Below are 18,228 nucleotides of genomic sequence, written 5' to 3'. Positions count from 1 at the left end.
AGCTGGATGTTGTGACCTGAAAAGAAGATATAGTTTTTCTATCTATGGCACTCAGTTAGCTCAATAAGTGGAAATTGAAGGTATAGAGACTCAAGCATATTATTATTTTCTAAAGAACTATAGTAGAGACATATTAGAATCGAGTGAAAGTCTATATATTTCAAATACAGTTGTTTATACTTACTGTAGGTCGGGTCTATATCGGTTACCTGTATCATTTCTGAGCAGAGTAAAATTCTCAGGGAGCCCACCAATGAAGATCCCTGTGTTCTCTCCTATAACAGTGTTGCCACTTGTAGCTGAGGAAGATCCTGATTTTGAAGGGAAAAACAATGGCCCAAGTTAGATTATTAATGAATTCCCTAATACATTTATAAATTTCTTTAAATAAATTCCTTAATGAAATTTATTTTTACAAAGTGTGCTTCTCAACAATGTAACACAGAGCATTACACATATAGCGAACATACAGTGACAAATAAGTGACAATAAAAGAAAGCAGTCAAAATAAGCAAAGAAGGCCATTTGCTGGTGGACTCCTACAGTAAGTCAACTAGAAACTGAGGAAAGGGGTACAAAAAACTCCCAGTCCAAATAAGCAGAGACTTCCCACCCCTCTGGGAATTATAGTGTAAATCTCTTAAAAGAATCTGAAAAATCTCTGAAAAGAAAGAGTAACATGAACAGAGATGTTACTGGACATACTGAAGCTGACAAGAAACACCAGTAAGCAGTTTATTGAAACACTATAATTATTACTATAGGCCACAGTGTGCGATTTTGTCTCAACCATTATCTCCATTACACGTTAATTTTTCAAATTTCACTTCACTAAAAACTCCAAAATTCAAAAAGCTGCCAAAGACATTCTTCGACAAAATCAAAGTAACGTTTAACAAAAATCACGACACGGCTGCAGCATTTTCACACTTAGTCTTCTGCTGGCAGTTATCTGCTTAAGATTCGATGGTGAGAGCTGGAACAAAAGCTTGCTTTCATTGTGTCTCATAGGATCGGGTGTTGAGTACCCTGGTGGAGACTGTGAAAAAGACCAGACTGCCGCAGAACTGCCTAAGTGAGCCTGGGAGAAAAGGACCTACTCAGCTTGTGAGCTGTAATTGAAATGCAAGTTCAGGAGAGGCGGAGGAGAGGAGCTTCAGTGCCTAATTATTCTAATCACACCATGAGTGACAAAGATTAACCCTGATAATTCCACCTCCTCAGAGCCAGTGGAAGGCCTGGGTTTAGGGGAATTGACAGGATGGAACAGAGTCTGAAGCCGGTCTATGATTATGATGAACACGGATGCACCACACTATGGCGCTACCTTGGTATTGATTGTCCACAATGATCGTTCCCACGGCGTGCCTCCTGGTAGCTATCACATGGTGCCACTGGTTGTCATCATAGCGCTTCCCTCCATCGTTCTCTGGACTGACAGCCACGGCAGAGGCCTTATATTAAACACAACAGGAAACCACTGAATATTCCTTATTTAAAACATACACACAAATCACAGTAACTGGAAAGCATAGCTAAGTCTATTATGTCTATTCATACACATACTTCAGTTATGAAAAAAGAAATCTTTTTCTTATGCTAAACTTAATTCAGGTAATAAAAGAGAGTACATGGAAAAGGCACTGCATTCTTTGGAAAGCAGATGCAACAACTATAACAATAAATATATAAATGTATAAATATACAAAACTATATATAAACAACACATGCTCTGTTTGACAAAACACAGACATGTCTTTGTCCATTCAAGCCTGCTTTCTGTCACAGCCCCAAAAAGCTTTTCACCATTGTCCCAGCTGGTTGTTTTTTTAAACATTTTAATTATTTGAAACACTAAGTTAGTTTAGCATAGTACATTTGTGCAGGCTACCCGACCTTTTTAAGTAAGTATTCCCCAAAGAACCCAGTACGGCTTTAGTGTAATAACACGTGCCAGAACGTGCAGAGGCACAAAGGTAGACACCAAGGGGTGAAAGCTTCTGTTGAAAAAATTCACGCCCACTTCAGATGGCTACATAAACAGCACTTACCCAAAGTGCTGCTTCCACCATAAGGCAGCCATTTGGAACGTCACCTGAGGCAACCTTTGGGTAAATTTAATCTCTTATATACTCCCAAGAATAGCCACGGCATATGTATGGAGGGGAAACAAGGGAGGGAGCGGAGGGCAAGTCAAATGTGTTTTGTTGGAACGTGTGACATTCAGCCTCTGAGGAACCAACCACCAAGAACAGTATCATATCTGTATATATCATAACTGTCCATAACACCAGTTTCAATCTAATTATTATTTATTAGTTGTTTATTTAAAGTGTTCTTTCTTTCTGCTGCTGTTCTGAGAGCTACCACACAAAATTTCATTGTATTGCATACAATGACAATAAAGTATCTCATCATCATCATATTGAACATGTGAATTTATGCTGCTGGGCCAATCTTTAAAGCTTGTAAAGCTGACAAGAGGTACTATTATATGTCAGAGGATACTTACTAAAGCCACTGAAGAATATTTGAAGACTCTAAATGGGAGCAAAAGAGGGAACTTTGTGCTACAGCCTGGTAACTCTGCAACTGGCCAAATCTGTTATGAATACACTGACTCTAAAAAATTGGCCAGTTGTTCTCAAGAGGAATACAAAATTAGTTTTAAAAATCCCTATGTGTATTTAAGCTTTTTTCATTTATCATCCCATCTCATATTCGCTATATTTCACCCAGAAAGGGTCCTGTTTATTTATTTATCTTTGTTTTAAACAATTTTATTAAAAAAAAAAAATATTAGAAGGCCAATGTTACAACACATTTTAGAGTGAAATATTACACTGAAGTAAGAAAGCCAAACTCTTGTTAATCAAATTTACAGCACTTTCAAAATAGTTAAACCCTCCTGCTAATTCTACTGAAGTATGAAAGGTGGGCTCAAAAACTTCTCCTGTAACTTTAGTGGAATACAGTGCAATGAGAGAACATCAATCAAAATGAGTGACTCCTGGAATCCAGGGAAACATGCATGTAACTGAAGCACTGAGGACTTTCCAAAAAAGTGCTGCTGTCCAAGGTGCTGACTTTGCCCATCGTTGCCTTGTGCCCACATAACACACACTGTATTCAGCACTAAATTAGTCTCTGGCTTCTGTCATGTGACAAGCAATATGGAGAACATTGAGTATGCGGCATCAGTTGTGACAGCCTTTACAGTAACTAGACATCCTTCCGTGAGACAGCATTTAATAAAATGCTCATTAATTTCATCATTAGAAAGGGTGTGTGGGGACACACACGAGTTTCCTGTGTCATGCCCAATTAGCATCCCATGGTGGTAATCCCATTAGAATCGTTGAGTTCGTTAATGGAGGAACTAATGGGCGGGCTACCGGGGGGACATTAATTGGGCATGACACCACTTCTAGTTTTAATTATCAAACTATCCTAACAAAATGTTTTTTTTATGTGCAGAAATGGTCAAATCTGGCAGTGCTATTGCTGGGACAGAGTCAGTAGTCTTACAACCATTCAGTCGGATCCAGCCTTATAACTCTTCAAAGAAATCTTTCACTCTGTGTTGGAAAGCCGCTGTATCTTAATTTGCACGATATTGGTATTCCGTTAATGTCTGAGGGTAACAAGTTAATTGGAGTCCAATTGAGGCACTGCCATGCTTTGAAAGTGTTCTTTTTTCTTTTTTTAAAGCTGAATTTTGTAGAGTGGAGTTACAACAAATTAAAAACACATTATACGCACAACAAAAACTAAGCCGATACTATATTTCTATGATATTTTGTATGTTTAAAGTGAGTTATGTATGAGTTATTACCTGTTTCTCAGAAATTGTTCATGTTGCACTTGCATTATCTCCCAGTGATATACTAATTGCAACATACTGTTCACTAATATCAAATTCATTAATAAAGCGAGAGATATTAATATAAATACCTTTACAATGCTGATCAATGGCTGTCACGGCCATGCCCACACCTGAACCAGCAGCACCTGACTCCGATTAAACACCTGGCTTCAATCAGAACACTGAGCTAGAGAAGACAGTTCTCAGCCTCTTCCCAGTTGCGCAATCTCACTCAAGAGAACCATCCCCGCTATGGTCTCAAACCGAGCGCGTTTTGTGGTTCCCAAGTCCCGCTCCATGGCTCTTTGATAAACAACCACCCACCTTGTTCCCTGACCAGGACTTCAGATCCTTGCCTCTGTTTAGTTCGCTGATCGACTGACTGTTCACCCATCCCCGACCACAAGAACACATCTAATCCCTTGGTTATGAATAAACGATCCTGCACTTGGGTCCTGCCTCGTCCGCATCCTCTGTTTGCCACGACAATGGTCCGATACTACACAATTCATTTCAAAATTACCACTGTATTTAGAAGCAACTTCTTTGTAGATCTAAGATATAAAATAGGATGGACTGGACATAAACCTTGTCTCAATTTCATAAATTACACATGTAAGTGCAGAAAGAAGCATTACCTTCTTTAGTTTCCAATTAATATATTTCTAGTTACCTGAATAACAAGTGACAGATTGCTGGACCAGTTTTATCAGTGCTTCTCTAATGATTTCATATTGTCAAAGATCCTTATTTTCTTTCCTTTATTTACTGAGGTGAAACAACTTTATAAAACTGTATATGAATCAAATAAAATAAAAATAGTAGTATTCTAGTAACAGTAAAATTACATTTTAGAGTAAAGGTAAAGGAAGGCTAAAAGAAAATAAAACAAAGTGAGGTATTAAGGCTCCTACCTGTGGATCAAAAAGGAAGAAAAGTCGGCCATTCTGGATCTGCAAGGCGACATACTCCTCCTGGTCGCCAGGGGCAATAGCACACAGGATAAGCCCTGCCTCCTCTTTCGTCCGGAAACTGAGCTGGATGCCTGAGTTGGCACATTTGCAAAGACAAACATCTGTGGCTGTAAACAGCATTATTAAAGCTATATCAATAAGAGCAGGGCTTTTATGAACTGCACACTGACTGAAAGCTTTGTTTTAAAAATACATCCAATATGCGTGAAAGGGCAACACAGTGGCAGAGCATGTAATACGGGCAAATCACAGCACCTGGGCTGTGATTTTGGATATGAGTTTGAATGTGGCTTGTTCTGTGTGGGGCATGTTCTCCTTGTGTTTATCTGGTTGTCCAGTGTATGCGTATGTCAGAGTAAATGAGTGTATGTATGATTGGCCTGTGCTAGACTGGTGTCCCATCCTGGGTGTACCATGTTGCACCATAGCTCTAGGATAGGCTCTGAAACACAAAACACAAACTGTTCAGCGAATGAAAAGTGGAAAAATGTATGAGGGTAAGATAAAATGTATTTGCAATAATGCTTTAAATTTTCAATAAAATATATAGATAAATATTGTGAATACTTTTAACTGGGTTAATATAGAGTAAAAGAACACATTTAACAAAAATATGCTATATGCACGAAACCCTCAGAAAATGTGCATGGAGTAAGTGAGAAAACTATGAGATAAAAGCACTGAGGATTTTGAATAAAGACTGGACTCTTGCTCCAGCTCTGCACACCTTATCACAGCTACTAGGATAAACCTCTCTCAAAAGCCTCTCTTTAAACCTACATCTGGTAAAATCTACTTCCAGCAAGCGCTCCTGACCGCTGCTGTGTTTGATTAAAAAAATTTTAAAAAAAGAACTTTAAAGTGATACCTTACTTAAACTTTGTTTATTCTGTTTAGCATCTCTAGTAACATGTCTACTCAAATATTGAATGATTCCATTCTTTAAACATCTGAACATAAGCCTTTTTAATCAAGAACAAGATAGGGTGCATGCTATTTGCCCTTGGAATTCAGAACAAAAATGTGCCGTTGTTTTGGATCATAACATATCTAACTATGTGAGAGAACAACACATAAGTATTTAACCGAATGATTACAATAAAAGCGACATCTCCCCTATAAACTCTTGGGAATCCATACACAGGTATAGCAGTGGTCTCCTTTAGTGGCTTTTATGAAGTTACAGTGATCAAGTCATGTTTCTCTACTGGTAAAATAAAAATGTTTAAAGTAATATATATATGGGATAGTTACTGCTGTTGTACCCTAAGCACTTACTTAAAAATGTAAGAAATTCTGTTTTTTTCTATCACCAATTCAGCCTTCACCAACATGTCATCTTTGTCACGATGGAGAGGTTTTTCTTGGCTATATCTTGCCACGAACTGTCTCCTAGAGACCAGGGTCAACACAGTGCAGTTTTGAACCAAAAATAGTACAAAAAAATCAATAGCACCACAGGCCTTAATGACACACCTACCATTAACATGCGCAAGTAAAAATTTGTGACACATAGAATTGTGGCTTTCTATGTCTCCACAGAGACACAAAGTGTTCTATGACAATTTTGATAAGTTGTTATGCTGTTGTGCATGCTCCACACAGTAAAAAAGAGAGGAGCTTGAAGTGTGCTGTCCCAGTTCATGAGAAGATGAGTGTGTCCTGACATGATCCAACCCTACTTGTTTTCTGACAAGTGCTTCAAATCAATCAGGCAGTTTGGGGTGCTATATGAGGCCAAAAGAATATTCAGGAAGTCCAAGGTCACAGAGGAATGTCTCTTGAGGTGTTGGCTGGTCAGCATGTTCTTGTGGAGATCCAAGCCATGGAGTACAAGATGACAAATCTAAGGTGACGGTTACGCCTATGTGTTACAGGGTTGCGGGACTGTGGACAACTTAAGTGAGGATGCCGATGTAAATACACTGACACACCATTAGATGTAGGACGTGTTAAGACACAGTCATGACAAACATGCCAAGAAGAAAGTTTACCAAATACAAGATTACCATAAAACCATGATTGTCTGTAAATGTATGAACTAATTTATATATTACAAAGGCACTTCATTTACCAAATATTGTAAAACACTCTTTGAATTTCTCTCTGAGATAAATGTCGCTTTGGAGAAAAGCATATTCTGAATGAATAAATGTAAATGTAAAGAAGGCCAATAATGCTTTTAAAAGCTGAAAAATGGGTGATGATTAATGTTCAAAGCAGAACAGATAATTTGCATCTTAAAACCAAACGTCTCATACTTAACCAAGTACTAGAAAGACATGACATAAAACTGTAGAATAATCACATTGATATGGCACGGAAACAGGTTTAAAAATGCAAGTTAGTCATTATTGTGAATACATTTTCACCAAAGCTATTAAGTATGCAGGCACACTCTATGTTTGTTTCTATTATGGAATTTAATCATACTTAATTCAAATGCTTAGCAGATGTTTATGATATTTTAGTTTTACACTTTTGCCTCAGTAATTTTTTTTCATTTTAAATATATACTATAAAACAGTCTTCACTTACACAACTGTCTGCTTTATACACTGCAGATCACCGACTGCCATTCAGTGAAGCTAGCAGTAGTAGGAGGATATGCTTAAGTACCTGACAGTATGCCCACTTAGTTCTATCTCCTCAAGCCTCACCCGTAAAAGTACATTTCCATTTACGTTCTGCTGCTGGCCACTCCCTGTCCCTGATTGGATCCATACTCTGCTCAAACACCTCAGTCTGCACTTACGAACAATGCCTTATTATTGGCTTAGTCTGTTGGGAAACTCAAATCAGGAAGGAAAAGAAAAAAATATTTTTGCTTTGGGTCTCCCTGCCCACAAGTGTTAAAATATCTTCTGAAAATTTTTTATGAGCAAAGAAGACAATGGCTTTTTCCATTATTGTACGGTACTGCCACTGTAAAGAGCAATAACACTAAAGGGTAAAACCACGGACAGTGCTGTCTGAATGTCTGGAAAGACAAATTTCGGGTTTTATTTATTTTGTGTTCACATATTATATCCACCATAAGTAAAACAAACAGGACAGTTTGGCTTTAATCTGCGTAGTACATAACCTGAATAACTTCAGTCATGTTAGCATTATTGCTGCATTAATCAAGTTGTTGCGTATTAATGAGTTTTCAGCAAATGCTAATTACTGTCATAGATTCTGCAGCACCCCATTAAATATACAAATTACAGAATTAAAGAGCCAGCGCTCTTCATGATTAATCTTTAAATGGGTAAAAACTAATGATGTCTGTACAAAGTTTTCCTCTACTTTCCGCTGACTGAAGTCGTTTGACAATCAATCATATTAATTAAGAAAAATAATTTGTATCATTTAACATTTCTTGCTTGCAATAGCAGACAGCATTAGAAAACAGTTTTGGCCATATATAGAGTTTTTATTTAATTTAATTCAGCAACTGCAAAGACAGAAAATTTGTTTCCCAGAAGGTTACTAGAAAATATACTGCATAAAAGGCTCTGCAAAAATACAAAGAAATGTATCTTTTCCAGATTTTTATTCAGATCAAATGCAATAACACTTACTTGTCAGCAACATTTTCAAACAAATTATTCATTAGCTCCCTTACTTTTGGAAGACACCAATAAAAATTTCAAAGTCCTCAACTACCATGCTATTTATACCATATCCAAGGGGCTTGATTACAACATCCATGTGAAACAGAGCAATGAAAGAGCTGTGCGAAAGTGTCCTGGGAACAAGGCCACTAAAGCTGACCAGTACAGCAGACAAGTAAAGGGCAGCCCTCTGAAGGACTCTTGTGAAGGAGTCCTGTGAAACAGGCCCATGAAGCAGACCCGACAGGTGTGTCACAGTTGTTCTCATGCATTCCCCACCTTCATTAGTCAGCGCCCATTTATAATCCAACCAGGCCCAAGGACAAGCTCACCAAGCGACTGCACCCATTGATCAATTAGGGAAGAGCTGAACTCAACTTAGTGCTTGATTTATAAAGATTTATCCGTTTGTCATTATTTAAGGAAAACTGGAAATTGCGGTTCTAAATGTTAATAGAGTCGCAAGGAAAATGGCCGTTCATTTTCTGAAATTGCAAGGTCAGAAAAGTGTTACCCATTTATATGCATGCTTCTAAGAGGCAATTTAATATCCCTGGCTCCCAAAGGTGGATATACAAATTACTTCTTTTTAACACAAATAAAGTCTTATTTCCGTAGTATTTCACACTATTCCTCACACACAGAAGAAATATAAATGACTTGGCCACATTTGTACAATACATAGCAAAGGGAAATGCACTATAATCACAACCATAATGTAGCTATTTAGAGCACACACCTTGATGGAAATGCAGCTGAATCAGATAAAGGAATCTTCTCTGCATGTCTCTTGCTCACAACTCGTGAAGGAGGTTAAAAAGATATTCATAGCTCTTTTTGCTATTACACTCAAGGTACCATTGGTGGTGACTAATTCATTTTGTGTACTGTAAGCAGTGCCAGAATGTGCAAAATCAGTCTGTCATTTATAAAACTCAAATAACCTCTAATGACCTCTATTGTAAACATTTTGATGATATTCAGAGTAATATGTACAGTAACTTTATTATTAAATTAAAATGAACAATGCCTTAGATTTTCAAAATAATTTGCAATAAGCATAAATATACTATTTAAATGGCACAGTTAATTAATGATACAAAGCCAGATGATAATAAATTATGAGTAATTATTATAACTATTCATATTAACATTACGTGCCATTACATTATCATCTTTAATTATGTCAACTAAGTTTTTACATTCATCACTCTTCAGCTGTCAAAAAAACATGCCCTGTAACGACGGTGTATTCACACCCAGTTTTAAAGGTCCATTTAAGACGATCATGTCAATCCTCACACACCAAGCTTCCTTCACTGGATTAAATAAAACTGTCAATCTAGGGGGCACGTACCTGTGAAGTAGGTGTTGGCTGGAAGGGTGGAACTAGGGAACAGAAAGTAGCTGTGCCCTGGAAAGCGAATCCCCCGGACAACGAGCGAGTGAGGGTTAGAAAGCGAGGGGTCCATCCGCTCCACCTGATAGAGGGGTGGGGGGCCATTGGGCTCTCGTGGAGGCTCCCAGGACACTTCCATCACTGTCATGTTCAGTGCTTTTAATTTAGGAGAACTTAAGCCAGCTGGAGCTAACATGAAAAAGAGGGATAAAGGGCAAGAACAATATTGCGTTAAAAAAACTGCACATTTATAGTCATTCCACAGATACACACATACTGGTGTAATGATCTAAATGCTTTCCTCGTATATAGTGAGAGGAAGTAAATTATCCCAGCCTGACAGATCTTATGCACATTTAGTCCATTCTGTTCGCAGGACTATCTCCAGGAAGAGTACTAATAAAACTCTTAAATGGAAAATGGACATGTTGTGTTCTCAGGCCTATCTGTGCACACAAGCCATAAATTACTCTCAATCAATATTACTTGAGTCTATATAACGAAAGTCTGATATCATTTCATATTCCCTGGTTGATTTGCAGGGGCTGGTGATATATAAGTAGATATTTCATATTTTTCCACAGAATGGAAACCGAAACAAAATAAACCTTGTTAAGTGTAGAGCATTATTTTCAAAGTATAGCAGAAAATGTATAACTTCAGACTTATTCCCATGTTTTTATTTTTTCTTCCTCCTTTGAACTCACGGGATGAATGGCCTGCAAATGAGTTAATTATCTAGGATGGACAGCCATATCAATCTGAGGGGAGAGCTACCAACTAACAAGATGTCCACATGTTCAGAAAGCCAGCTGAGAGCAAGCTGTTTACCAATTAACTCCACGGAATGTGTTAACATGACAAGGGTGCCATACTGGCCACAGTAAGAAGACCAAGGATTTACTCACAGAAAAATCACTCATTTGTTCTTCTGTGCACTGTTTTCCCATCGTTAAATTGATCCCCATAGGTTGATGTCTTATACATTCACCACACTGAACTTCAATGGGACTAAAAACCCTTTTTTTCACTGCTGCATCTCAGTGTTTCGACAACAAGGTTAACAGTCCAACCAAAAGGTTAATATTGCCTTCAACATATTAATGAATGAACTAAATCACCAGGAAGTGCCTGGAAGCTAAATCACCAAGAAATGTCCAGGAACAATTAGAATGCAGCCTAGAGTGTTTACGGATTTTATACAACCAGACATTTTTTATGAACCATCGGGTCAAAGTCTTCTTAAATGGACTGTAATACTTATTTGTGTAACAGGAAAAGTATTGATTTCTGCATAATTGTCTAACCTTCCTAAGGAGAAATATGCCTAGCCCAGATCAGTTAATGTGCTGTACACAGACAGGGTGCACATGTATGGAGGCCTTTATGGTGGTAATATACATAAAACATTACCATCAGCTCTCTACAAGCACTTTCACATCCTAATAAGAGTAGTAACATTTAGAAGTCTCCTTTACATGACGATGCCATCATCTGACATCATCTGACATCAACTTCACTGCTTGACACTATTGGCTGTACACCATTTCGGTCAAGCAGATCTTTTCCTTTTGTGAAGCTCCGTCCTCAAACACTCCAGCTATATACAGCACACAAGAAATAGAACTAAACTAAAAGGAAATTAATATTTTTTGAAAAGTAGCATAGAGCTAAATGTACCATTAAAAACGCAATGATTGTCAAAAACAATAAACACTACTCAAAGACATCCATTTTAAACCAGTAAAACAGTAATGACATTGTTGTAGTGAAATTGGTCTTTTGAATGCATCCAGTATATATCTGTCAATAAAGTTTAATGATGATATATCATGTTTTTCTCTTCTGTCGTTCTATGTGTTTATTTACCTTCCCTAGTGTAAGTGACAAAGATGCATTTAGACAAACTAAAACCCTGGGGTAGCAGATGTCATATTAAGAATATTAGAATCAGATAACTAAACACATTGTGACTCTTGGGAAATCAAATACACAATACTTAACACTCATTTCATCCACAGTATGAGACAAAATAGAAAATCTTAATATATTGGCATATGCGCTTTACTGAGCCATCTTCCATAATTATCTTTATGTGTAAAAAAAAAAAAAACCTGTTGTGCTGTTCTGAAGTGACTACTCCTAGTATCAGTTTGTAACAATCAAATGAAACATAAGGTGCTGCCTCTGTATATGTGCCAAGAAAAATAAATGTTTTTACTCATAAACTATCAAAAACTCATTTAAGAAACAACATGAAAAGTTGTTTAAGCAAATACGTAATATCTCAACTGTCATCTGTCTGTGGCACCCAGAAGGCCTTAAAATCATGAAGGCAGAAAACAAAAATTATTTTTATATGCCATTACCATTAAGCAGACTATTACATTGGGTAACTTTAAGCTACACTTCATTCATTTGAGATGCACAGTATTTAGGGCAACACAAAAAATTCAGAAAACAGATGCCACTTTTCCTCGTTGAACAGATGGTAATGCTGTCTAATGGTGCATCGATATAATAGTGATGTGTATTGTGTATACAAACAGTCATAAAAGCTAGGTAAGAATCACATAAATTGCAATCATCAATATCATGTCCTGGCAGAAGCTGTGAAAAAAAACAGGGCTAATGGGACAGTGAGTCTCATACATTCAGACCTGCTTATGGAGCAGAATTCAGATGGGGCAACAGTTAACAGGTTGTGGCTGTTTGTTTGTCTGTGTTACAATAAATAAGCCATTTGCAATCACATAGATGACAGAACCACTAAAAACACTGGTATTATGAATGGCAGATTCCACAACTCCCATTCGACAGTATAGAAAACAACTCTCCAAGCAGAGGCTGATTCCATTTTAATTACAATTATAAAAGAAAAATGTAGCCCTAAAATTCCAGTAAAATAAAGAAAAAAATGTCCCAGCGGAGCTTTATCTGTACAATATATAAATAATATCACATACTGAGAAATGTTACCCACAAAGATTATAAGGAATGTATTCAAATTTTGTGATGGTCTCTTACTTCAAAATCACTAAAAATGGAAGTGTTTTTAATTAAACATTTTAAACATTAGATGTTAAACATTAAAATTAAAAATCTGTATTCATTTGCAGTTTATAAAGGCAAAAAAAAAACAAACTTGTGATGGAAACACATAGAAGACACATCCATACAATAAGGTCAAATCTCATTTTACATGAACAAAAATGCAAGGATGAATATCGAAAAGCTGGCCTACCAATGACACTCCAGCCATTTTAAGATGCGGCATATTGGGCTGACCATATGTTACGGCGCTGTTGAGCGGCTAAGTGATTCATGCCATTCACATTCTAGTGTATCAATTAAAGCCCCTTGAAGTCTGCATGATTTGTGCCTCTGTTATTAAACCCTGCTAATTCATCCTACTTACATATTCGTTATAAATCTCCGGGAGTGCTCCGTGATTCATGGCAATCGCGGAGTGCGCCGCAGCACATTTTTCTCCTCGTAATTAACAGTAAATTGTTTTTACTGCTGCGCGATGAATTCCTCGACTACAGTGCAGATGAGGTGCTGAGAGAGCGCAGCAGTGACTGACGGATGGTTTTGACTCATTTAGCAATAAAATAAAAAAACGAATCCAAACAAAAGAGTGGAGGTAAAAAACAAGAAGGAAACAAGAGGTTGTAATAATACCATATATCGCCCTTCCCCCATGTATACATAATTTGGGGCTCTTACTACACATGAGCAATATAAGAAGTGAAATATATCATGCTGCTGTAAACATAACAAACATCTGAATTTGGTGGGAAGCCTGGAAATTAACAGTTCAAGCCTTTGCAAATTTTGCATTTGCTTGTTCTTACTTAATTTAAAAATAACTCTATACATAAATTCAAAGTGATAGTGAAAATGTTGATATACAGTTTTAAAAATGCTTAATCTTCAAAATTTTGTTATCCTATTTTAAGAAATTACTTAGCTACAGTATGATATAAAGCAATAACAGTGACAGCTAATCATACTGTAAATACACACACACTGTCTACAACCGCTTGTCCCAAGCAGGGTCACGGGAAGCTGGAGCCTAACCCAGCAACACAAAGCCCAGAGCTGAAGGGGGAGGGAGGGGGAGGGGACATACCTAGGACGGGATGGCAGTCCATCACAAGGCACCCCAAGCGGGACTTGAACCCGAGACCCACTGGAGAGTAGGACCTGGCCAAGCCCGCTGCACCACCGCATCCCCCCAGTGCAGAACTGTAAAATTATATTCCATAAATTATACTACAGTATGATTTTAATGTAAAAGAAGAAATAAATCATATGTCAGATAGGCTGTCATCCTTAAAAGGCCTGAAGACAAAATTTTAACTTTTTGGTGTGTAAGACTTATTTGCACTTGGGAATGCACTGGATTACATGTAACTGATGTGTGTGTGTGTGTGTGTGTGTGTGTGTGTGTGTGAATTTTACCATATACTATGTGTATGTGGATCTCAGTGCTTTTCGTAAGCTAGTACACTGACATCAGCAAAGATCATGTTTTATAACAATGAAGCCCACACTCATACATTGCATATTACAGTAAAAATGTACAGCAGCTGCAGAAGTTCTAAATAAAAAATAATGAAACAATGACAGAACTATTCTTGATTGTTGGTTATATGTTGACTGTCACATCCGTGTACTTAATCGCATTCAAAAGAGGAACCCACTTGCAGCTCTGCTTACCTGCGGACAGTGTCTGGGCTGCTACTGATGGACTGGCCACACAGCCCAGTCTGTTGCACAGTTCCACTGTGAAATTGTACACTTGGTAAGCCTGAAGACCCTCGACAGTATACGTTCGCTCTTCAGGGGAGGCCCTGTGGAGAACCTAGGGGGCAAACCCAAATTTATGTACTGCGTATATGAGACTTATCCTTCACACATACTCTTTTTCAGAGTGATTTTAAGTCACACGATACAATTTTTAGTCTTGTAATCTGAAGTCTTCTGTTCAGGGCACCATGCTGAGGTGAGTCACACTACACAGCAGCTGAACATAAGAGTGATCAGTTACCAAAAGTCCTGCATAAGTCTGCTGTTTTCTATGTTTGACTTTCTCCTTGAATTTGTTTAGCAGTTTCGATGAGGGCATTATCATCCTGGTATATGGGAACATCATGAGGGAACAGTGTTTGCAACATGGGGTCCACCTGGTCTTGTAAAATGGTTTCATATTCCTTGACTATTATACGACAATGCAGTGTAATCATCAGACTTAATGACTCCCAAGAGATGGCTGCCCATCCCATTAAGGGTCCCCCACCATATTTAACAGCTGTAGACAGATATTGTGAGTTGAAGGTATCCCTTGTTTCTCCAAATGTAAACCTGTCCAGATACAAGAAATAAGGTGAAATCAAAGCATATTACTTTTTTCCACTGCTCAGTGAACAAGGTTTAGTACTTCTTGTGCGTCTTTGTGCACTAGCCTTTTACACAAGCTCTTTCCGAATGGCAGCCCTGCTATAAACTGCAGCTTTGTGAAGCTCACAACATATAACTTTTATTGAGACTGTGTCAGAGAGGTGCTGGTTCAATTCTATGGTAATTTTTGAGGCTGTACTTTTGTGTCCGTCAATCCCTGTTGTTGAGCTTTGACTTGCAATCATGCTTGGCTTATGCTGTAAACTATTTTTGCAATTATTTTTAATAGTGTTCGCCTTGACATATTAAATAGTTTTGTAGTTTCTGTCGCCAATGCACGTGCAATTCAGACACCGACCATTTGGCCTCTTTGGAACTCTACTGCCTCATGTTGCAAAGCGCTAATTGTGAGACCTCTTTTATAGCTGATTCCTACTGCTACTGGCAATCAGCCTAATATTACTCACCTTTGCAGCTGCGTTTTAATTCTGATTTAATTGCTTCAAAGAAAAACTCCTTTCTCATGTGGCGTTTTTATTATTTTCACCACTGCTGTATTTACATATCTTTTGTGTAAAGCATACACAAATGTGGTTACCAGCCTCACTAGTTCTAAGTACCTACATATACCTGACACTTTTCTCCAAAGCAACTTACATTTATTTACTGATTTACACAGCTGGGTGATTTTACTAGAGCAATTTTAGGGTAAGTACCTTGCTCAAGGGTACTGCAGCTGGAGGTGGGATTTGAACCTGTGGGTCCAAAGGCAGTAACTCTAACTACTACACTACCAGCTGTCCTATAGTACTGTCATAAGTACTGTCACATTAGTTTTTTATAGACTCTATGAACCCCCTGTGTTTGCATGGCACCAATCATAATAAGTGCTGTAACTGTGCCTGAGTTCCACACAAGATGCCTAATGCTCTCTGACCTGTACTGCACTTAATGGCATTTAATATAATGTCTGAGACATCTTACATTTAATTTACATTATATGACATGACGGAGGAGGCGTATGCTTTCTTATTAACGATGCATGGTGTACGAATGTGGAAGTGATTTCACAGAACTGCACTCCAGACCTTGAATACCTCCTGATCAAATGCCGACCGTTCTACCTGCCCAGGAAGTTCTCGGCTGTGCTCATGACCACAGTTTACATCCCACCCCAAGGGAACAAACAGAGCGCTTTGAACGAACTGTACAAGTACGAGAACAAGCACCCCGATGGCCTGTTCATTATCTCTGGGGACTTTAACCAAGCCGACTTCAGGAATGCGTACCCAAAGTACCATCAGCACATCTCCTGCCCCACCAGAGGCTCAAACACCCTCAACCACTCAGCTCAGGAAATCACTGGCACGCAGCTACCAGCAGTCCAGGACACTTACACCACAGGCTGCCTCAGAAAGACAATGCTCACCATGAAAGATCATAGCCACCCTGCACGGGCACTTTTCTCTTTTCTGCTGTCTGGAAAGCAGCTCAGGTCTATTTGAACCCGCACTGCTAGGTACAGGAACAGCTTTTACCCCACTGCTGTAAGAGTATACAACACTCACCAATGTGCCACCTTTTGCAACTACAGTTAGACTGCTCCTTCCAAGCACATTGGCACATTACATTGTCACTTTAAGCATTCTCAGTTTTAAGTTCTCTGTCTGTCTACTGTTATTTATTGTTATAATTGTTGCCATTATTTCTAGTTATTGTTATTAGCATTACTCATTGTCATTGGTATTATTTTGTTTTGTGCAGTATTATCTATTGTTTTTGCTCATAGTCTGTGAAGAAGCATTCAAGAATTTCATGATACTCGTACATGGTACTTGTACCTATGACAATAAACTTGAAACTTGATTTTATAGCTGCTGATTACTACAACACATTTGAAAAATTCTCTTTTGCATGCACTGTTTGGTGACAGTGACCAATAGGTACAGTACCGTGGAGATAATGGATGGGGCATACTGATTGGAGGCGTTCTCCTCTTGCAAGTTGACCCTGTACATAGTCACAGTGCCACGGGCATCTTTGTCGCTGGGAGTCTCCCAAGTGACATGCAAGGAGGAGGAAGACAGGGCAGACACCCGTGGGGGAGACATGCGCTGTGGTTCTGTGGGACGCAAATGAGGGAGAACCAAGGAGAAAATGACTATTAGTTTCCTTCTGGCAGATGTGGAGACCTAAGTTTGGTTTCTCGACATTCTGCTAAGGGAAAAATAAACCTCTTCTAAGCAAGCAAGAAGTTAACACAGAATAACTAATTAATTGTTACCCCTAATAATTTCATTTTAAAACTACATAGCAATATTTCTTGATTTTAAAAAAACACCTTTTCAAAATACTGTTTTTGTTTGACAGGACCAGATATATAAATAAAAAACCGCCATAAAATATTAAAAAACACAAGCACAATTTTGTTTCCTTTTTAAGAAAGTAAAAAAAAAAAGATCCTGACAGGTAAAACTGCAGAGCCCAATATATCGAAATGCACATCGTTTCTGTCAGAGTAACATACGCAAATATGTAAATAAAACTGTGTATTTCATGCATGTGTGTCAAAATATAAAAAATATGGCTGACAGTAACAGTTAAAGTATTTCCACCTGTCTCCTATAGCTTATTGCTGGTTTGTTTATCTGAGTTAAAGATTGCACAGCAAGCTTTTTTCAGCAAAATACCTTAAAAAACTAGCAAAAAGACAACAGCGAGCTTGTTTCATGCAAATTTTCTGTTTGCATTTGCGGTGAGCTGTCACAAGGTATGTGTAACACCAGCGCCTTCAGTTCTTCCCGTTTAATATGCATGTATTGAAAATCAATTCTCCAAAGGAATCTGAAGTTCACGGCTTTTCATATCAGATGGACAAAACTAATACATTTATAGAGAAGAATATATGGATTTTTCCCATGCCAGAGAGATACACTTTGCCACATGAAATGTAATTTATGGTTATTACATACTACTTTAAATGTT

General features: G+C 38.0%; 1 protein-coding gene across 1 annotated transcript in view; it reads right to left on the bottom strand.

Annotated features, from left to right (window-relative positions):
• ush2a (Usher syndrome 2A (autosomal recessive, mild)) overlaps positions 1 to 18,228 on the bottom strand; it is a 195,942-nt gene that overhangs the window by 122,616 nt on the left and 55,098 nt on the right. The window contains exons 18-23 of the mRNA XM_018726893.2: positions 17,196 to 17,365; positions 14,563 to 14,707; positions 9,796 to 10,026; positions 4,780 to 4,910; positions 1,328 to 1,454; positions 210 to 311 (exon numbers count right to left, since the gene is read on the bottom strand). Coding sequence (XP_018582409.2) covers positions 210 to 311; positions 1,328 to 1,454; positions 4,780 to 4,910; positions 9,796 to 10,026; positions 14,563 to 14,707; positions 17,196 to 17,365 — 906 coding nt within the window. The remainder of the gene's footprint in view (positions 1 to 209; positions 312 to 1,327; positions 1,455 to 4,779; positions 4,911 to 9,795; positions 10,027 to 14,562; positions 14,708 to 17,195; positions 17,366 to 18,228) is intronic.

The sequence above is a fragment of the Scleropages formosus genome, chromosome 15, assembly GCF_900964775.1.
Source record: "Scleropages formosus chromosome 15, fSclFor1.1, whole genome shotgun sequence".
Classification (NCBI taxonomy): domain Eukaryota; kingdom Metazoa; phylum Chordata; class Actinopteri; order Osteoglossiformes; family Osteoglossidae; genus Scleropages; species Scleropages formosus.
Note: the sequence above shows the minus strand (reverse complement) of the source record. Positions and strands in the feature narration are given on the sequence as shown.